This window comes from Moschus berezovskii, chromosome 8 (genome assembly GCF_049115385.1).
Source record: "Moschus berezovskii isolate FMDL1 chromosome 8, NW_MosBer_1.0, whole genome shotgun sequence".
NCBI lineage: Eukaryota > Metazoa > Chordata > Mammalia > Artiodactyla > Moschidae > Moschus > Moschus berezovskii.
In genome coordinates this window covers 15,680,786-15,703,579 of record NC_142467.1, presented here as the reverse complement: position 1 = coordinate 15,703,579, position 22,794 = coordinate 15,680,786, and the positions used below count along the sequence as shown (strand labels likewise).

Sequence of the window (22,794 nt, the reverse complement as noted above, 5' to 3'; positions counted from 1 at the left end):
TTTTACATAAGTTATCAGATTTAAACCTAAAACAGATCTGTGAAATACAGGCACTATTATTTCCCTTTTACAGATGAAGAAACTGAGGTTCAGAATGGTTAACAACATGCCCAAAGTCACAAGGCTGGGAAGTAAGCATTTGAGTCTAGGCAGTCTATTTACAAAATCTATATACAATCTCTAGTCTCTGTGACCTTTAATGATGTCATTTATCAATGTTCAATGAATGAAAGAATGACTTATTTTAAAATCCTGTGTTATTTTGGGACTTCCCTGGCAACCCAGTGGTTAAGACTCCATGACTCCAAAGCAGGGGGCACAGGTTCCACCCCCTGGTCAGGGATCATCCTGCATGCTATGGGATGCAGCAAAAAAAAAAAAATGTCTTATTTTTGTCACGTAGATATTGCTGGAATTCCTCTGCCTCAGAACCTGAGCGGATACTCTCTGCTTCCATCATCGTCAGAAATGTTTAAGAATGAACAAAAATTTAAAAACCTACACCCACCCTGGATTGTGAGTGAATTCCATGGATGCAATGTAAACGCTTCCACCTACATGCTTCGAACTAACCAATGGAAGTATATAGCCTATTCTGATGGTGCTTCAGTATTGCCTCAACTCTTTGGTGAGTTCGCTGATATTATTTTTTAAGTAGAGATTATTTTTAATGAGTTGACCTATACAGTATGTGCTCAAGGGAGCCAATAATCTTTGTTCAGATGGTTGGATGGCATCACCGACTCGATGGACATGAATTTGAGTAGGTTTCGGGAGTTGGTGATGGGCAGGGAAGCCTGGCGTGCTTCCATGGACTGCGTGGCAGTCCATGGGGTGGCAAAGAGTCTGACACGACTGAGCAACTGAACCAAATCTTTGTTAAAGTAAATAAATACCTGGAGTTTCTCACACTGGTCAGTTTACAAAATGTTGCCCTGGAGAGAAGCCACTTCTTTAAAAATCAGCATCTGAATTTCAAAGCAAGTGCCCCAAGGCTTTTGATCTGGGTCTGTAGACTGACACGGCTGTATCCTCTGATCAAGGTGTCTTCTGATATTCATGGTTATCTTCCCAGGTCAGTAGTCTGTGCCCTCTCATTGTACCTCGGATTCAGTTGTTCTGGAAGATTAACTCCTCTATCTTATGGAGGCTGACATCCTACATTTATTATTTGACGTCCCCTCAGCCCTGCAAGATGATGTGCTGTGTGCTCAGTCACTTCAGTTGTGTCTGACTCTTTGAGACCGATGCACCGTAGCCCGCCAGGCTCCTCTGTCCAGGGGATCTTCCCGACAAGAATCCTGGAATGGGTTACCATGACCTCTTCTGGGGGATCTTCCCGACCCAGGAATTGAACCTGCATCTCCTGCTTCGCAGGTGGATTCTTTACCTGCTGAGCCATTGGGGAATCCCCTCCAAGATGATATTATCATCCTTGTTCTATAGAGAAGACTAAGGTTCAGATACCTATGCAAAGTCTCATAGCTAAGAAGTGGAAAAGCTTGGGATTTCAACCCAGGTCTGACTCCAAAATCCATGCTCCTTCTCCCCTACAAAAACCTGGTAGAACCACTACTCTGAATTTGTTTTCAAGCAGCATTATTAGATTTATGGTTTTACTTATTCTTTAGCCATCTTTTTGCACATAAAATGTGCTAAAGCAATTTTTAGTATTCCTTTCTCCCTAAGTTTTTTTCCCAGTTATAAATGCCACAATTTTTAATTCAAAATAATTCTTCAGAGGCTGAACTGATTGACCCCTCAACTCTAAAAGGAAGAGATTCTTGGCTTCAAAAATGTACTTAAGTTTTCATTCTGTTGAATAATGGCTATTTCTTGTTCATTCATTGTTTATGTTCTGCAAAAAGCAGATGTGACTATCAAAGAATCAGTGGGGGAGCCTGCCTTTCCTGTATTCTGTAGGGTTTATTCACTGATTTCCCTTTCTCAGAGAGGTGCCATCTGAAATCACCCAGCAAAATCATGAGTGTCATCAGCAATCTTCTGGCTAATGCACTCAAATAAGCCTGTAGGGGTTTTCCCCTCACTGTGCCTTCATTGTTCATTTACTGTCTCAGGCAAATTGTCATAAGAGCTTCAATTTGCTATTTTTCCAACTAGGTTGGCATTCTAGTTATGTCCTCTGTCTTCCTACATTGTAGGTCAGAGGACTGTTTATGTTATCTGAAATGTTTATCATTATTTTCTCAATGGTAGTGATTGAGAGTTCTTATTTCCATGACTATTTGCTCAAATAGTATCACTGAATATAATTTTCAAAAATCCAACCATGGGTTGCAAATGTATTTAAAAACAAACAAAAAAACCTAGGAGTAAGGGAAGTTGCAAGAACATGACTCGGCTATATAAAGAATTCCTACAGCTGGAACATTTGGGCCTGTTGAAATGGAACAATATAAGCATTAATATATATATTTTTTGCACGTCAAAGTAAGCAAAGCATCAAAAACAGAAAGAACCGAGGCTAAGTCAGCCTACTAGTTTGACTGTTTCTGCCATCTAAGAATAGATAAAGGGAAAAATGTGATAGTAGGATAATGATAAGAAGGAAGAGACATACATTTAGAAAGGTGTTTAACTTTTGGTATATTAAGTTTCCATTTATACCATCCTTCAGCTTACTACGCTAAGAAGAACTGAAAATAAAAATAAACTATACTGCATTACCTATTTCAGAGTAATGACATTCTAAAAAATGTTTTTTAAGCAGGTAACTGCTTGGACAGTTATTCAATTTTTTTTTCTTTCAGATCTTTCCTCAGATCCAGATGAATTAACAAGTGTTGCTGCAAAATTCCCAGAAGTTACTTCTTCTTTGGATCAGAAGCTTCGCTCCATCATTAACTACCCTAAGGTTTCGGCTTCTGTCCACCAGTACAATAAAGAGCAGTTTATCAAGTGGAAACAAAGTATAGGGCAAAGCTATTCAAATATCATAGCAAACCTTCGGTGGCATCAGGACTGGCTGAAAGAACCAAAGAAGTATGAAAATGCCATCAATCAGTGGCTTAAATCCCACTCTGATCCAAAAACAATTTGAACAAAAAAAAGAAAACAATGTTTTAGAGCTGTATAGAAATATGTTGGAGAAGGCAATGGCACCCCACTCCAGTATTCTTGCCTGGAAAATCCCATGGACAGAGGAGCCTGGTAGGCTGCAGTCCATGGAGTCGCTAAGAGTCAGACACGACTGAGCGACTTCACTTTCACTTTTCACTTGCATGCATTGGAGAAGGAAATGGCAACCCACTCCGGTGTTCTTGCCTGGAGAATCACAGGGACGGGGGAGCCTGGTGGGCTGCCATCTCTGGGGTCGCACAGAGTCAGACACGACTGAAGTGACTTAGCAGCAGCAGCAGAAATATGTTACAAAATCATGATTCATTATGCATTTTAAATGTTAGTTTTAATAATTACTGATTTTAAACTTTAAAGAATGTACTCTTTTAAAATAAGATACCAATCATTATAGAATAATATATTTTCGAAATGATTACTATCAAGACCTTATTCTTATCAACTTCTAACAACTTAATGGGAGTATTAAAAGGATGGAAACAAATACTGGAACATAAAGTTGTGTTCCTCTGAATATTATGGAATATAGAATATTTTAATAATTATTAAAATTATTACTTACGAACCATAAAATAGTTATTTTTGAGTATCTGATGGTGTCTGATGAGTTATTTTTATCTGATTGGACATAGATCATTTGAATGTATTTGATGGGAGAATTTGGAGTATTTTATGGGACACAGACCATGGATATGGCTGATTTTATTTTGTTAAATAGGAAATATATATGCACAAGGTATAAATTTCAAAAAGGTACTAAAGGGTTAACAATGAGTGTGAAGTCTCTTTTCTTTTCCAATCCCTCAACCATCCAGTTCCCCTTTTTGGAGACAACTACTGTAACCACCTTCCTGTGTATCCTTTGAGAGACAGGACTCCCCCACCCCCGACAAATGGTGGGGTACCATGCAAAATGTTCCACAGCTTGCTCTCTTTTTCTCCACTTTAACAAAGACACCTAGAAGTGAAATTGCTGGGGCAAGACTATATCTAGCAAAATTACTCAGACACTACTATATTAACCCTACAGAAGTTATAGCAATTTATACTCTCACTAGAAATATGTGTCCTCACATTTATTGCCAATTGGTCAGATAAAAAATATCTTACTGTTATTTTCCTTATTATGAGTAAAGTAGATCATGTTTTCATATATTTAATAGCCATTGGAATTTTCTTTACTATGACCTTTTCTATTTCTATACTTTGCCTAGTTTCTGTTGGTTATTTGTCTTTTTTATTACATACTTTAGATATTAGCTCTCTGTTAAAGAAGCTGCAAATATTTTTCCTTTTCATAATTTGTATTTTTACTATTGTCCCAGTGTTTGTTGACATGTAGAAACTGGTATTTTCATGCAGTCTGATTTATGATTCGTTGCTTTTGTGGCTTTGGGATTTTGTGTCATATTTAGAATGGCTTTTCCTACATATCTTCATTTAGAGTTTTATTTTTCACTGTTAGATTTTTAACCCCTGGGAATTTATTACATATTAGAGAGCTAACTTTAGCTTGTTTTTTTTAAGATGACCACCCAATTGACCTCTTATTGAGAAAACTAATATTTATTCCATCAGTTAGAAAATGCCACTTTGCTATATAACAACTTTTATTGAATAAATGATCTTTTCCTCTGTTGATCTGAAATGACATTTTTATTATATACAAGTCACAATGATTTGGGTCCTTCCAAAACATTTCTTACTTTGCAGTGGACCATTCTATTTTGCTTATAAATGGGTAGGCAATATCTGGTAGGACCGTTTCCCGTGAATCAGTTTTCTTTTTCAGAATTGTCCGGGCTAGTCTTGCTTATTTATTTTTCTCATATAAATCTAGAATCAACCTGTCTAGTTCCAAAAATGAAAAATCTTGGTAATCTTTTTATGATATCATATTAAGTGTAAAATAGCCTAATTTAGGGAGAACTGAATTTTTTATGATACTCAGTTATTCTCAAGAATATAGTATATTTTCCCCTTTCTTTAAGATTTCTTTATATCACTCAACAGTATTCTAAGTTTTCTTCATGTAATCAGTTTCTTCATAGACATTTTTAGAAAGTAAGGACCTTTAAAAAATGCCACCTAGGCCGCACCCCTGTGCTTCCCAGGTGGCACCAGTGGTAAAGAACCTGCTTGCCAATGCAGGAGACATAAGAGACCTGGGTTCAATCCCTGGGTCGGGAAGTTCCCCAGGAGAAGGACGTGGCAACCCACTCCAGTATTCTCGCGTGGAGAATCCCATGGACAGAGGAACTTGGCAGGCTACAGTCCATGGGGCCACAAAGAGTCAGCCGTGACTGAAGCGGCTTAACTCAGACCCCATCCCACAGCAGTGGGATTAGAATTCCAGGGATGGCACCTGGGCAGTTTTGTTCTTGCTGCTGTTTTGTTTGTTAAGCCGCCCAGCCGATGATCCTAATGTGTAGCCAGAGGTGACTTTATTCCTAGCTATTTTATCATTTGATGGTATTTTATCATCTGTGCTATTTTAAATAGATGCTTCTTCCATTGTATCTTCTAACCAGTTATTTATATATGCAAACTCTATGTCTGTATATTTACTTTATGCCAATAATACAATATATTTTTGTACCAGTAGTTTTCCAGTTGGTATCTTATATTCTTCAGGTAAAAAGTCTATCTGCAAATAACAATTTTACCTAATTTCTTTTTTAACCTAACTTCCCTTTTCAAACTTACAAGTTTTCTTCATGAGCCAGTTCATCTCCTTTGTTTATTGTTCTTCAGTGAATTTATATGAGCTTATCTTTGCATTTATGTAATAGGTGGGGAAACAGTGGAAAAGGTGTCAGACTTTATTTTTTTGGGTTCCAAAATCACTGCAGATGCTGACTGCAGCCATGAAATTAAAAGACACTTACTCCTTGGAAGGAAAGTTATGACCAACCTAGATAACATATTAAAAAAGCAGAGACATTACTTTGCCAACCAAGGTCCGTCTAGTCAAGGCTATGGTTTTTCCCGTGGTCATGTATGGATGTGAGAGTTGGACTGTGAAGAAAGCTGATCGCCGAAGAATTGATGCTTTTGAACTGTGGTGCTGGAGAAGACTCTTGAGAGTCCCCTGGACTGCAAGGAGATCCAACCAGTCCATTCTGAAGGAGATCAATCCTGGGTGTTCATTGGAAGGACTGATGCTAAAGCTGAAACTCCAATACTTTGGCCACCTCATGCGACAAGTTGACTCACTGGAAAAGAGTCTGATGCTAGGAGGGATTGGGAGTGGGAGGAGACGGGGACGACAGAGAATGAGATGGCTGGATGGCATCACCAACTCGATGGACATGAGTTTGAGTGAACTCCGGGAGTTGGTGATGGACAGGGAGGCCTGGCATGCTGTGATTCATGGGGTCGCAAAGAGTCGGACACGACTGAGCGACTGAACTGAACTGAACTGAATGAATTTCTCAGAAATAAATTTCACTTCAGATGTATTCTGAAGTAAAACTATTAAGAGAAAGATTTCAATACTAGATTATTGAGGTTAAAATTAAAATATACAAATCTACCTCCTATCTCCTAACTGAACCTAAGGGATATAAAAATATCTAATGTGTGGTATATATGTTATTATAGGGAAAAATAAAGCAATAATAATAGAAATGTGATTCTGAAAACATGGGCTTATAAAGATAAATACAATCCACCTCATTCTATTCAAACCCTTTAAGATGCATTCATTGTTAGAATTTACCAAGCATCTACAATGTTTTAATCATATTCAACATAGCTTCTGTGGTGGCTTAGTTGGTAAAGAATCTGCTTTCAATGCAGGAAACTGCCTGCAATGTAGGAGACCCAAGTTCGATCCCTGGGTTGGGAAGATCCCCAGAGAAGAAAATGGCAACCACTCCGTTATTATTGCCCGGGAAGTCCCACAGACAGAGGAACCTGATGAACTACATGGGGTCACAGGGTCAGACACGACTTAGCGACTAAACCACCACCAATATAGGATCATAATTAGGTAAAACTGTTTTAGGACTGTATCCAATCCAAAATGGTATCTTAACAACCAAGAAAGCCAAAAAAAAAGAAAAACTTGAAAAGCAAGACAAATCATCTAATGCCAGAGTCTAAGAGGACCTGACACTCATTGATAGCTGGACTAAAGACAATCTTCGGGCTTCATCTTTTAATGCTAGCACCCTCTTCCAGTCCACCATCATCTGTTGTTTGGAATCTTGCAATAGCCTCCTAGGAGGTCTCCCTGAGTCTGCCCTTGGTTTTCCGCAGTCTCTTCTCAATATAGCAGTCAAAGTGATTCTGGTAGGATATAGCAGATCACACTGATGGATACTCAAACCTTCCGCTGGTTTCTCACTTTACTCTGTAAAAACCTGTTGACTGAAAGAAAAAAAAAAGACACACAACCGAGAAGTTTAGAATTTTATTTTATTGGCAGACTTGCTGAGGACCTAAGCCCAGCAAGCAGCCTCTCAGATAGCTCTGAGGGAGAGACTGCCCCAGAGAGGTAAGGAAAGAGCCAGGTTACATAGGAGTTTTTGCAACAAAAAAGCAGGGAGTAGGAACATCAAAATACTATATTAGTTAGAGGAAAACAGACATTTCAAGTTCATAAGTTTAGCACTTGTCTATGTACTGCTGTTGTTGTTCAGTTGCTCAGTTGTGTCCAACTCTGCAACCCCATTGATTACAGCACACCAGGCTTCCCTGTCCGCCACTGTCTCCCAGAGGTTGCTCAAATTCACGTCCATTGAATCGGTGATGCCATCCAACCATCTCATCCTCTGTCACCCCCTTCTCCTCCTGCCCTCAACCTTTCCCAGCATCAGGGTCTTTTCAAATGAGTCAGTTCTTCATATCAGGTGGCCAAAGTATTGGAGCTTCAGCTTCAGCATCAGTCCTTCCAATGAATATTCAGAATTTATTTCCTTTAGGATGGAATGGTTTGATCTTGCAATCCAAGGGACTCTCAAGAGTCTTCTCCAGCATCACAATTCGAAAGCATCACTTCTTTGGCGCTCAGCCTTCTTTATGGTCCAACTCTCACATCCACACATGACTACTAGAAAAACCATAGCTTTGACTTTATGGACCTTTATCGGCCAAGTGATGTCTCTGCTTTTTAATATGCTATCTAGGTTTGTCATAGCTTTTCTTCTAAGGAGCAAGCATCTTTTAATTTCCTGGGTGCCGTCACCATCCCCAATGATGTTGGAGCCCAAGAAAATAAAGTCTGTCACTGTTTCTACTTTTTCACCATCCATTTGCCTTGAAGTGATGGGACCAAATACCATGATCTTCATTTTTTGAATGTTGAGTTTTAAACCAGCTTTTTCACTCTCCTCTTTCACATTCATCAAGAGGCTCTTTTAATTTCTCTTTGTTTTCTGCCACTAGGGTGGTATCATCTGCATATCTGAGGTTGTTGATATTTCTCCTGGCAACCTTGATTCTAGCTTGTGCGTCATCCAGCCCAGCATTTTGAATGATGTACTCTGCAAATAAGTTAAATAAGCAGGGTGACAGTATACAACCTTGACATACTCCTTTCCCAATTTTGAAAACGTGTATTGTTTCATGTCCGATTCTAACTATTGCTTCTTGACATGCATACAGGTTTCTCAGGAGACAGGTGAGGTGGCCTATGTATGGGGAGATGCAAGAACCTAGGCTTAATGAAATCATTCCTTTGATACGTGCTTGAACTATCTAGGGCCCGTATCATAATTTTCTAGATCCTGAGTACCTTCAGGGTGCACAGGGAGTAGGGGCAGCTGTGGTGGCTGATGGCTTAATGGTCATAACATCCTTTGTTTATTGATATGGCAGGTGACATTCTGGGTCACAAGCTCAAGTCATTACAGTGGCCTCAGTTCAGTTCAGTCACTCAGCTGTGTCCGACTCTGCAACCCCATGGACTGCAGTACGCCAGGCCTCCCTGTCCATCAACTCCCGGAGTTTACCCAAACTCATGTCCATTGAGTTGGTGATGCCATCCAACCATCTCATCCTCTGTCGTCCCCTTCTCCTCCCACCCTCAATCTTTCCCAGAATCGGGGTCTTTTCAAATGAGTCAGCTCTTCACATCAGGTGGCCAAAATATTGGAGTTTCAGCTTCAGCATCAGTCCTTCCAAAGAATATTCAGGACTGATGTCCTTTAGGATGGACTGGTTGGCTACAGGGCCCTAAGTGATCTGGCCTCTCGCTATACCTGTCCTCCTGCACTCCACTTTGCTCACTCTGCTCCAGCCCCGCTGGCCTCCCTGTCCTTTCCCAGGCACGTCAGACAAGCATGATCTCAAGACCTTTGTGCCTGTCAACTCTTTTGTCCTAGAATGCAGTTCTTCTCTCAGATTTCAAAAGGGCTCACTCTGTTATCTCCTCCAGATCATTGCTCTAATGTTAACCTCATCACAAGGGCTTCCCTGCTTTATTGTTCTACATATAAATCATTACTCTCCAGCTTAGTGCTTGTTTTACAGACCTAATTTGTTGATTCTGTCTCCCACCCCTCCTACCCCACTAGAATGGAGGCTCCATACAGGAATGGCCTTATGTCCTTTTTTGTTTCCTAAAGTACCCCAAGGACCTTACACGTAGTAGAAGCTCAGTAAATATTTGTTCAAGTAATATGCTAGAGTTTGAGTTTTTCAGATATTACATTGTATTAGAAAACCAATCCATTTGTCCATGACTGGGCAAGGGGTGAAAAGGAGTAGCCTGCTCAATAAAGCTGAGCTTTCTAGAAAGAGTAAATTCTTGCAAAAGCCTGCAGAAGAGAGTTTGACAAAGAACTCTATCCCCCTTTATTTTTCCTTTTTCTATGAAAAAGGCCGGATACTAAGTATTTTACGCTTTGTGAGCCATATGGTCTCTTTCACAACTGCTCAGTCCTGCCATAGCAGCATGAAAGCAGACAATACGTGAACAGATGAGCCTGGCTATATTCCAGTGAAGCCTTGTTTACAAAAACACAGGATCTGACCTGTGGGCCACGACTGCTGACTGCTAGTCTAGAACAACGGTTCACAGCTCGCTGCAATTTGGAATCACCGGAGGATGTTTAAAAACTATTAATGCCTGACTCCCACCTCCAAGTGCTGAGATATTTTAAAGCTCTCCAGGTGATTCTAATATGTAGCAAAATGCAAGAACCATGGGTCTGGAACCTTGGTATTCAAACTATAGTCTTGGACTAGAAGCATCCACATCAATTGGAAGCTTTATATGTTTTTATTTCTCTCTGTAAAAAGGAAAAAAAAAAGTAGATCTGTATTCTTTCTACTGTTTGTGGTTTTCCATTTCATAAAACCCAGGGGATCTTACTAAAAACTATTCTAATTGATGAGATTTGTTAAATAGCTGAGATGAGATTAAATAAATACAAAAATTAATACTTATCTGTAAGAATGTTAATTATCTGTAAGAACTATCACTAGATAAAAATGAAAATTAGGAGAAATATTTCACTCACAATATGACATTCTATAAAACAGTTTAAAGTTTAACAGGAGGCACAAACCTAGATGAAAAAAGTTATAAAGTTCTATTAAGTTTACAAACAAGATATGGACAGGGAATGACAGCACGTTCTGGATCTAATACTAAAATGCTCTTTTCCAGAATTAATGCATACATTTCACATAATACAGCTTTTAATGCCAATAAGGTTTTTCTTTCATTGGACTAAATGACCTTAAGGTTTTCAAGGAACATTGAATGTCTGAAGTATCTAATAAATTATGCAGAGAGAATATTGAGATTGGACAATCCTTACTGAGTATCAAAGCATACTGTAAATCACTGAATCAAACTAGAATTTGGTGATGAGGGGCCATGAGCAAAAAAGAGAGACAATTACAAAGTAGGTGAAAGAAGCTCAATGTGGAAAACAGATTGATCCCTTCTACACTGGTTAGATAGTCTGGGTTTGTGTGTGTGAAGCTTACAATTATATACATTAAACTGATTTTTAGCCCCCTTTCTTCTCTTAAAAAACAGAATCTTAAATTCCTGGGTCAAAAAAATTAAAGTTATAGGCTACTTTTTAAATAATGAAAATGAGACAACTTAGAAGAACATGACACAACCAAAGCTATACTCAGTCTTAAACTTTTTATTATTAAGAGGAAATATAAATGTTCAAGACATTAGAAAACAAAACAATCATAAATGTTGTAACATCGATGGTAAAAGATTAGTGTCCTTAAATAATGTCTGCTTCCACATAGGATGGGGAATATTGCTCCCACAGTAACAGAAATCAAAAGAGAAAAGAAAAAAGCTAGATAATCTGTAAAATTAAAACTCTTTTGAGCCTCTCATAGGACATGGGAACTGAACTGAAAAGGGAAGCAAGCCCTTCTGAGGAGAGATGAGACACCCAAACTGTCCTACATTTCACAGAAGACAGGACGAAAAACCACCAGCTGAAAGAACAGGTAAGAAAAAGAACTATTTTGACAAACTCATCGGAGCCAAATGCGTGTGAAAATAACAGCAAAAACTAAGAGCTGCACATACAAGGGAGACCACCCCCAGTAATGAGATTTCTTTTCACAGACCTCCACCAGCACTCATAAGAAAGACGGGGAGCAGGGCAGGAGACTAGACGGAGCCTCTTCAGTGGGACAGACATACAGATGGGGAGGGGCTGCCTCTGGAGGAGAAGCATAAAACCCAGAACCTTCTCTCATACAAACCAGAATTCATCTGCCACTGGGGCAGAAGAGGAGAAACACTCTCAGCCCCAGTCCTCTGCAAAAGGTCAGTTATCACTGGGAAGGGACGGATTGTAGCAAAAGGTCTCTGCCACTGAGGGGAGGCAGAGCCCCAGATCCTGCACTGAGAGAAACCCAAGATCTCATGCAACACGGGTATGGACAAGAAACTGGCTCTTTTGCATGTTATAAGACAAAGTTCAGCTGCCACAGGGGAAAGTGACAGAAATATGGATAAGCCCCACTCCTGAGGCTCCGGCCCCCAGGGCCTACATAGACTGAAGCTAGACTAAGAGAATTTCTTTAAAAAATCAGCCTGCCCCCACAATGAACATCAGCACACTACTTCTGTTCAGTTCAGTTCAGTTGTGTCCGACTCTTTGCGACCTCATGGACTGCAGCACATTAAGCCTCCCTGTCCATCACCAACTCCTGGAGTTCACTCAAACTCATGTCCATCCAGTCGGTGATGCCATCCAACCATCTCATTGTCTGTCGTCCCCTTCTCCTCCCACCCTCAGTCTTTCCCAGCATCAGGGTCTTTTCCAGTGAGTCAATTCTTCGCATCAGGTGGCCAAAGTATTGGAGTTTTAGCTTTAGCATCAGTCCCTCCAATGAACACACAGGATTGATCTCCTTTAGGATGGACTGGTTGGATCTCCTTGCAGTCCAAGGGACTCTCAAGAGTCTTCTCCAGCACCACAGTTCAAAAGCATCAATTCTTTGGCGATCAGCTTGCTTTATGATCCAACTCTCACATCCATCCATGACCACAGGAAAAACCATAGCTTTGACTAGACGGACCTTTGTTGGTAAAGGTCCCTACTTTTTACTATGCCGTCTTGGTGTCACTACTTCTGAGAGAAGGGTAAGAAATATAGAAAGAGAACCCCCCAGCCCGCCCTGCATGGCCATGGTGTGCGGAACGGTAGGGGTGAAGCAGGAGCCCTGAGAAAAACCTTTGAGCGTTCCAGACCTCTCACTAAAGCAGAACAGCCTCAGGATGGAGGGGTCTGAAGTCTGTAGTAGAATAACCATAACTTCAGCAACATCAAAACCCAAACTTAGCTCAGATACTGCCTACATTTAGTCAACCCCCACCCTCAGCCTGATAGCTGAAGAGGCATGCCCATTGGAGTAAATACTATTTACCTCAGTAACTTACGTCTGGGAAGGCAATGGCAAGCCACTCCAGTACTATTGCTTAGAAAATCCCATGGATGGAGGAGCCTGGTAGGCTGCAGTCCGTGGGGTCGCTAAGGGTCGGACACGACTGAGCGACTTCACTTTCACACATTGGAGAAGGAAATGGCAACCCGCTCCAGTGTTCTTGCCTGGAGAATCCCAGGGACAGGGGAGCCTGGTGGGCTTCCGTCTATGGGGTCACACAGAGTCGGACACGACTGAAGTGACTTAGCAGCAGCAGCAGCAGCAACTTACGTCTGGCATGTGGTCAAACTGACATGGCAAAGAAGCAAGAAAAAACCCATTCCGAAGACACAGTCAGAACCAGACTGAGAGATGGCCCAGAAATTGGATCTATGAGAAAAATGACTTGAAATACTGTGATTAATCTATTGAAGGATCTGGGGAGAAATGTGGGTAACATGTATGAAGAAATAGGGAGTTTCAGCAGTGAAGTGGAAACTATTTTTTTTTAAAAAGAAAAAAGGAATAAAATTGATTTACCAGGAATGGAAAAACATGCCATCATGAATGAAGAAGTCTTTCAAATAACTTAGCAACCGCCTAAACACAAAACAAGAAATTAGTAAACTTGAAAAAAAGAATTAGTAAACTTAAATACAAGCCAAAAGAAATTGTTTAGAATAAATTTCTGAATTTCATAGGGTAGCAAACACCTCTGAGGAGACATGGGATAGGAAAAAAAGAAAGAAAAAATGAGGAAAAATAGAGCAGACCTTCCAAGAACTGAGGGACAATATGAAAAGATATGAGTGCAATTGAAATAACAGAAGGTGAATAGAGGGAAAATGTCACAAGAAATAGAAAAGATAATTTCTGAGAATTTTCTGAAACCAATGAAAGTTAACAAATCAACCTAAATGTTTACAGAGGCCCAAAAAGAAAATAGACAAAAATACACAAAAGCACATCCCACTCAAATTGCTGAAAAACAGACAAGGAGAAAAATCTTGGAGGCAACCAGAGCGGGGGAACATTCTGTACGAGGGAATAAAGATGAGGATTAAAGCAGTTTTCTCATCAAAAACTGTGTAAACTAGTAGACAGTGGTGCAGCTTCTTCAAAGACAAACTGTCATCTTAGAATTTTGTATATCTAGTAAAAATTTTTCAAAAATGAAGAAAAAGCTGAGAGAATTTGTTGCCAGCAGATCTGAACTATTTAGAAATATTAAAGGACCTGCTTAAGCAGAAGGAATGTGGCATCAATTGGAAATCTGTACCTACACAAAGCAAGACATAGAAACAGTCATATATTACTGGTGAGAATATAAAGTGATACACTCTGGAAAACGGTTTGGAATTTCCTCAAAAAGTTAAACGTAGAATTACCATATTACCCAGCAATTCCACCCCTGGGTGTTTATCCTGGAAAAGGGAAGCGAGATGTTCACGGAAAAAGATGTACACAAATATTCACACCAGCATTGTGCACAATATTCAACAAGGGGAAACGATCCAACAGCTGCTAAGAGGTAAATGGCTTTGTGTAATTCATATCATCTGTACAATGGGACAGTATTCAGCCATCAAGAGGAATGAGGTCCTGTTACATGCCACACTATGGATGAACCTTGAAAACATGCTGGTAAGTGAAAAAAGCCAGACACAAAGACCACATACGATTATTCCTGCATTTATATGAAATGTCCAGAATAGACAACTCCATAGAGACAGAAAGCAGATTAGTGACTGCCAGGAGGTCTGGGATGAAGGTAACGTGTGAAGGGTTTCTTTTGGGAGTGGTGAAAAAGTTCTAGAATTAGATAGTACTATAGTTGCACAAACTTCTGAGTATGTAATACTAAAAAGCACCAAACTGTACACTTTTAAAAGCTGGATTTTATGATTTGTGAATTGTATCTGAAGTTTAAAATGATGAACTATCTGTGAAACATTATTTTTTCATCCAGGAGAATGACAAAAATTTAAAACAATAACTGGGCTCATTACTGCGAAGACTATGGGGAAGAAGTCTTAGGCATTAAAAGACTATCTATCCACTGCTTGTGCCCTTTGTCAAGGGCATTTCAGCACCCTGTATTAACATGCTGCAAAAATGCAAGTGCTTTGTCTTAGCAATTCCAATCCTAGGATTTTACCGTAATGGAATAATTGAACATGTGTGCAAGGATGTATGTGAAGAGATGTTCTTCACAGAATTATTTATAAAGTAAAAATCGGAAAACCTTTGTCCCAAAATAAGGGGTTATTTAAATAATTGTAAATCACTTCATGTTAAACAGATAGTTATATCACATTTTTTACTGACTGCCATGGAAAACTGTCCAAATACAATGTTAACTGGAAAAAGAAGCATGATATAAAATACTGTATATAGTATGACATATTTTTGTAAATAAACAGACCTGGTCACTATAGTCTGAAGGATATATATCTAAGTATTATATGTGAGTGATGGTTAGCGATTGTTATTGTCTAATTTTTATGCAATATGTGCTATTTATATAATAAAAATATTTTATTTTAAAAAAGATTATGTCAAGTTTAACATCACCAATATTAAGACAAAGTAACACCGCGTGCCCCCAAAACAATGCACTGATGACACAGTACTACACATGTAGGATTTCAGCCCCAAAAGTATAATCAAAATTTAATTTTATGGAAACAAATACAACTTTACAGACATTCTGCAAAACATGTGTCATGGGCCCTTCAGACCCCTGTGTGTCATAAAATGAAAAAGAAAGTCTGGGAAACTGTTCTGGATAAATGACCACTACAGCAATATCACAATCAAATATAATTCATGATTTTTGGCTGTGTCAAGTACAGAGAATGAAAATAAACTCACTGCAAACCACATCTTTTGTGAAATTCATCAGCGAGAAAGAGAAGAATCAAGAAGCTTCTAGAATGGAAAAACATCCAAACCAAGAGTCAGAATGACTTTAGGCTTTTATACACAAACACTGAGAAGACAGAAGGCAACTGAGAAATGCCATCAAAATTTAGAAAGAAGATATTTCCAGTATAAAACTGCAAACACAGCCAAGTCATCAGCGAAGCATGAAGGTTAAAGGCAGAAATTTTCAGACATGCGAGGTCCCAAAGAGTTACCCTTTTTCAGGAAGCCACTGAGGGATGCTTTCTACCCAAGCAAAGAAATAAACCAATAAAGAATAACACACATGAAATTAGAAAGCAGGAGAACTAAGCAGAGCTAAGTGAAAGGAGTCTCGAGGGCGATGGAGGAGGTGCCCAGATGCATCTGGACCAGAAGGCAGCCTGTCCAGGTTGAATCCATGTGACTCAAGTAACAGGAACATCGAGGGCTCTCTCTGCTCTCTCCTCAGCCTCTGTCCAGTCTTTTAACTTTATGACACATTGGATGCTGTGTTCTACCAAAGGGGAAGAAATCAAGGAAAAATAAAGGAGATCCAAGAAACAGGAACTCCAACTGAAGAAAAAGGCAGAGTTTCTCTGATGGCACGAAGGGACATTTCTGGGATGATCGTTAGGCAGCAGGCCTAGAGAGAAACCAACCCACACTGGGAGGAAATGGAGGTCTTTGGTAAGAAGGTTTCCAAGAAAAATACGGGGAGGTGCTATATCACGTTATGAAACTCACTTTGTGGAAATTACACACAAGGGACTAGCTTGTGAGGGAATCCTTAAGGTACAGGAAGACCTACCTATTGTAATAAAGAAATTTAAGAAAAAGTAATTATTAATGTAAATGGAAAATGATGATACTCATAGTACATTACAACATTCATTATTTTCATTTCAAAATAATGTGAAAACTGAATATAGATCTAACCCAAAATTACAATATTACTGTATTAACAGTATGGGAAAAGAGAAACCAAGGGGAAAGGGTGTGAGAGCTAAATCTGTGTCCTTACCTAATGAGAAACCAACAGATAATATCTAAACTTAAATGAAGCAATAAATAGTATCATGCATTTACTATTTAGAATTATGAAGTTAAGTAATAATTTAGAATAGAAATAGAACTAAACTGGCTCCTCTCTAGAAGAAGGGAAGGAGACATGAGGATGTGTGGATGGGAAACTTAACATTGTTACCAGCCATCTAGTTCTAGCTGATTTTCCAACTATGTGCAGGTATTACTTTGAGAAGAATCTATGTTTTTAATTTTTCTTTAAAAGCTTTTGGTCATGCCACATGGCTTGCAGGATCTTAGTTCCCTGACCAGGGATCAAACCCAGGGCCTCAGCAGTGAAAGCGCAAAGTCCTAACCACTGGACCACCAGGGAATTCCCTGAAGAATCAGGGTTTTTTATATCAATGTTTTATCGGGTCTTAGCAAAGTTCTATAAAATGTAATTTTGCTGGTAGAGTCTTGTTTTGCTGTATGAAAGCATTTCAACAAATTTGAGACAAAACTATAGAGTTATCTTGAGAAATATTAAGGTGATACTGGCTAGAAGAATCACTGAGTTATGAGTATTGCTCAGAGACAGTTCCCTGGAAGTGGTTCATAAGCCAAAATGATGTATGTGATACAGAGAGAGGCCATGGGCAAACTCCTCTGAGGGGAGAATGTGAAAATTAAACCAAGAGTTTCATTACCCAAGGCTATCACCCTACCTCTTAAATGTTCCAACAATAATGGCTATTCCAATACCTCCCCAGAGCTTCCCTGAGCTCTTCTGGATCATGCTGGCATAGGAATAGCAGGCATTTTTTTCCTTAGGTTGATGGATTTATAATCAAGGCAGAAACATTAATCAAAATTTTCTGAAATGCATCACATATCTATTAATTCATCAACTCAAAAAAAAAAAAATTTACTGATACCTACCATGTGTCAGGTCCAGTGATAGGCACTGGGGATATAATAAAAATGGCAAAGTTCTCTGGTCAAAAGACAATGGCTTGGGAAATGAGATTTCCACTGCAAGTGGCAGAGACATCCGCTGCACCCATCTATCCTGCACATCTCAGCCTGGGAACGTGAACCCCAACAGACACCCAGACCAGGAAGCACAGGAAGTCTACTTTCACCATAATTAATGTGGAGGGTGCATAAAAGACAAATTGATGCTTCCAACAGGAAAACTAAAATTTGTGAGGAGGTAGGGCTGAAATAAAAAGAGATAGCATTTAATCTAAACCATTTCCTGTGAGTTGGATGTCTTTTTTAAAAATTGGCCGCCTTATCATTTTCTTAGTCACCTTTTCTCTAGGCTTATTGGAGGCGTACTCACTCCTAGCAACCTCCCATCTGCTGAAAAACAGAATCAAGAGAATGAAGAGCCATGATGATACATCCCGCACTGAGTGAAAATATTAGGAGAAAAGCAATAAATGTACTACCCCATTTGCATAAAACCTATTAATGCCCTCTTCAGACTACTGACATGAATTCTACATCAAGGAGAACAGCTGTGATCTGCAGTTTCTAGTAATGGGGAGTATTTGAAACAATCTGCAAACGACTGCTATTCCTAATTGCCAGCCAATACCCTTGACTTAAGCTCTCTCCAGATATAACACTCTGGTTGTTGGCCAGAGGAAGATTTATCTGTTGGACTCCTCGACTCAAAACGCTGTTCGGTTTCTTGTGTTCCTGTTTTTCCCACGCTAGTGCAGATCCATTGCATTTCAAATCTTTCTCTTTTTATTTTAATCAAAACCAGTGCCTTTTCTACTTTTTTTCCTGCTGCCAATCTGATACCATTTTGAGGGGTATAGCCTCAGTCAGGATCTCAGGACCTTCCTCCCCAGTGTGCTGGTCCGGGTTAACAATGGCGGGGCAAAGCGACCTTCTGTCTGGCTGTTCGTTGTTCGGCCTCTAAGTCGTGTCTGGCTGAGTTCTATGTAAACAGCCAACGGGAGAGGTTCCTAGAGCCCAGGGGCTTGCGACTCCCGCGAGGGCAGCGCGGGGCTGCGGCAGAGATTGGAAGGAGATCTACCCGGATTAGGGGGGAGACGCGCAGAGGAAGGTGGAGAAGAGGGATCATGTGTGTTCCTCCAGTGTACAGCCCCCATTTGAGTGACAAATGACGAGGACAACCTATAAAAACAACTAAGCTCACAGCCACCCGCATCCATCTCCCTCTTCGCGCGTGTGCGTTTTCAACTAACTTTGGGAACTCCGCGCAGCCTCTGCTCCACCTCGGTTTCCCGCGCCCTGCCTGCCCCTTTCGGTACCTCCTCTTCCTCCAGGCAAAGGATGGAGGCTCCCTTCAGCCCCTCAACTCCGTCGCCGGCGCCCAACGTCTCCGTTCCCATCTCGCTGGGCTGGGGTCTCAACCTGACTTCGGGACAGGGCGCCCCGATCCCGGGGCCCCCTCCGCCGCCGCCCGGGCCGCCCAGCCGCCGCGTCCGCCTGGCCTTCCTGGGGGTCATCCTGGTGGTGACTGCGGCCGGCAACGCCACGGTGCTGTGTCGCCTGTGCGGCGGCGGCGGCGGGCCCTGGGCAGGTCCCAAGCGTCGCAAGATGGACTTCCTGCTGGTGCAGCTGGCCCTGGCCGACCTGTACGCGGGCGGGGGCACCGCGCTGTCGCAGCTGGCTTGGGAGCTGCTGGGCGAGCCGCGCCGGGCGGCGGGCGACCTGGCGTGCCGCTGCGTGCACCTCCTGCGGGCGTCCGGCCGCGCCGCCGCGGCCCACCTCGTGGCGCTCATCGCCCTCGAGCGCCAGCGCGCCGTGCGCCGTCCGCAGGGCCCGCCGCTGCCCGCGCGCGCCCTCGCCGCCCTAGGCTGGCTGCTGGCGCTGCTGCTGGCGCTGCCCGCCGCCTTCGTGGTGCGCGGGGGCGCCCCCTCGCCGCCGCCGCCGCCGCCCGCCCGCGCCTGGCCCGGGGAGCGCCGCTGCCACGACATCTTCGCGCCGCTGCCGCGCTGGCACCTGATGCTCTACGCGCTCTACGAGGTCTTGGCGGGCTTCGCGGCGCCGGCCGCGGTCATGAGCGTCGCGGGCGGCCGCCTGCTCCGCGCCTGGCGGCCGTGCCCGCCCCGAACCCCATCGGCGGCGCCACCCAGGTCGGCCAGCCCGGGCCAGGCCTCCGCGCCCAACGTGCTGCCGCGCGCCAAGGTGCAGAGCCTCAAGATGAGCCTGGTGCTGGCGCTGCTGTTCGTGGGGTGCCAGCTGCCCTACTTCGTGGCCCGGCTGGCGGCCACGTGGTCGTCTGGACCGGCCGGGGACTGGGAGACCGACGACCTGGCGGTGGCGCTGCGCCTCGTGGGGGTGGCCAACAGTGCCCTCGACCCCTTCGTCTACCTGTTCTTCCAGACGGGCGGCTGTCGGCTCCGGCGGCGCCTGCGGAGGCGCCTGGGCGCGCTGTGCTGCCCGCCGGAGGGGATGGCGGAGGACGAGGAGCGGGCCCGGGGCCACCAGGCGCTCCACCGCCACCGCTGGCCCCACCCGCATTATCACCACGCCCGGCGGGAGCAGCCCGAGCAGGGTTACCTGCGCCCACCCCCGCCGCGCCCCCGGCTGCCGCCCTGCTCCTGCGAAAGCGTCTTCTAGGCTGTTCGATGGCCGGGGACGGGTCATCTGTCGCTGCGGCGCTGCCTCCGAGCAACACGAGGCCGGCCGGGGTCTTTCTAGCTCACGGCCAGCAGGAGGGTCTCTGAGAGCCTCACCCTGAAGTTGCCCCTGCCCTCCACTCGCCTATTGTAATTTCTTTATATTGTTTACATTTTACACTCTTCCAGGTTTTCCCCTTTCCTTGTCACGTGTCCCCCATTTGGAGACGAGAGAGTGACCCGTTGGGAATTTGAAAAATTGAAGTTAGTGTTTTGCAGTTCTTTTTTGCTCCCATAGTCTTCTGGCTAAGATCATTGGTTTTAGCTAAAGTGCTCTCATTCTTTTATGTGCCACCCCCCGTTTTCACTTATTTGGGATACTGTTTAACTGTTCCTTCGAGACCAGAGAAGGCGCCTCTAGTTCCGGGAGAAATAGCCTCACGTTGTTCTCCCCTGGGAGCCTGGAAACTGTACCGGTGATTCTATCAGAAATGTAATCTTGCTGTCACTTCAGAGCCACAGAGTATTTGTGAAATAAAAACATTTCCCACCGAGCAATTAGGACTTAAAAAAAAAAATGGTACTGTGATTTCTCAGGAAAAAAAAATTCAGTATGGTCTTTACTTTTAGTCTAGCTTCCACTTCAGGAGAAGCTGGGATTGTAGGAGGGAGACATAAAAGCTTCCCTTGGAACCTTTCAAAGACGCCCAGTTTCTGTAGGAAATGGTTCCTGTGTCCAGACCAGCCTCAACAGCTACAATGCTGTGAACAGGTGGAGACTCTCAGCACAAAAACCCTAGCAGACTAGAGAAGAGAAGTACCTGGGTGCTGCATAGGGGAGAGGCTCAGTCCCAGGTGGAGCTTTAGGGAAACTGGCAGCTAGGAAGAAAACTACAACCTCCCAATGCTGCTGCTGCTACTGCTGCTAAGTCGCTTCAGTCGTGTCTGACTCTGTGTGACCTAATAGACGGCAGCCCAGCAGGCTCCCCCTTCCCTGGGATTCTCCAGGCAAGAACACTGGAGTGGGTTGCCATTTCCTTCTCCAATGCATGAAAGTGAAAACTGAAAATGAAGATGCTCAGTTGTGTCCGACTCTTGGAGACCCCATGGACTGCAGCCTACCAGGCTCCTCCATCTGTGGGATTTTCCAGGCAAGAGTATTGGATCGGGGTGCCATCGCCGGATACATAAAACTCTCTCTCTCTCTTTTTTTTAACAAAGGCAGTGTCTACTAATGTGGACTGCTGAGGACAAAGTCAAGGAGCAGATTTAGTCAGTGACCTCCTCCTCCTTATGGTCCTCGGTTCTAGAGAGAAGAGGAAGCGCTGATGAACAAATATCCACGTGTTTACCAGTGACTTTCATCTGAGAATATGCAACCTTTCCATTACAGGGTTTCAGGTTCCTGCACAAATGCAGGACTAAGATTCAGAAAGAGGAAATGACTGGTAAAGTCCACTGGCTGAGCTAATGCTCTTTGAGGTCCTTCTTTGTTTTGATCACTGATGAGTCTCACACTCTTAGACAATGTTTGATACATAGTAGGTACCCAAAACACATTGGTTGATTAATCTTCATATGAGTCAGGCATAGATAGACTGGAATAAAAGGTTTACAAAAAGATATCTTCATTAAACTTGGCTTCAGTTCAGTTCAGTCGCTCAGTCGTGTCCGACTCTTTGTGACCCCATGAATCACAGCACGCCAGGCCTCCCTGTCCATCACCAACTCCCGGAGTTCACTCAAACTCATGCCCATCGAGTCGGTGATGCCATCCAGCCATTTCATTCTCTGTCGTCCCCTTCTCCTCCCGCCCCCAGCCTTACCTCCCTCCAAAGTCTTGTCCAAAAATGGTATATAGAGTTACATATTTTCCTTCCTCTCTTTAATCCTTCTTTTCCCGCTGAGGCATGCAATATACTAATAATAAGACACCTAAAGAGAAAAGAACACAATTGTCTTCATGAACCTAAATCTGGGTTATAGCATTACTTTTATTCATTAATAAACACTTACTACTTGCTTATTTTGTGCCAAGCAACGTGCTAGGCATTGGAGATGCTAAGATGAATAAGACACATCTTTCCCTCAGAGACTTTGTTATCATACGTAGGAGACAATCTGACAAGCATAGCACAAATACACTCAGGTGGGATTTAACAGGGGTTCCAGGCAGGGTGTCAGGGCACTGAGGAACATCTGACACTTTGAGAGTCGGGAGGATAGAGGGGTGGCCCATCAGATGTGCATGCTCAGTTACTTCAGTCCTGTCTTACTTTTTGTGACCCTATGGACTGCAGCCTACCAGGATTCT

General features: G+C 42.6%; 2 protein-coding genes across 3 annotated transcripts in view; both read left to right on the top strand.

Moving 5' to 3' along the window:
* Positions 1 to 5,649, top strand: part of ARSK (arylsulfatase family member K) — a 68,687-nt gene extending 63,038 nt beyond the window's left edge. Inside the window, exons 6-7 of one of the 2 annotated variants that reach the window (XM_088838459.1) lie at positions 404 to 628; positions 2,772 to 5,649. In XM_088838459.1, coding sequence (XP_088694585.1) covers positions 404 to 628; positions 2,772 to 3,061 — 515 coding nt within the window. In that variant the 3' untranslated portion in view covers positions 3,062 to 5,649. The remainder of the gene's footprint in view (positions 1 to 403; positions 629 to 2,771) is intronic. The other variant, XM_055430217.2, reaches the window with a different exon arrangement.
* A 13,392-nt stretch (positions 5,650 to 19,041) lies between these two features.
* On the top strand, positions 19,042 to 20,527 carry GPR150 (G protein-coupled receptor 150). Its single transcript, XM_055430621.2, has one exon. The coding sequence runs from the start codon at positions 19,189 to 19,191 to the stop codon at positions 20,479 to 20,481; it is 1,293 nt and encodes a 430-aa protein (XP_055286596.2). The 5' UTR covers positions 19,042 to 19,188; the 3' UTR covers positions 20,482 to 20,527.
* The last annotated feature ends 2,267 nt before the right edge of the window (positions 20,528 to 22,794 follow it).

Coding starts and splice junctions, on each gene's coding strand:
- GPR150 (XM_055430621.2), top strand. CDS start 19,189: ATGGAGGCTCCCTTCAGCCCCTCAACTCCGTCGCCGGCGCCCAACGTC.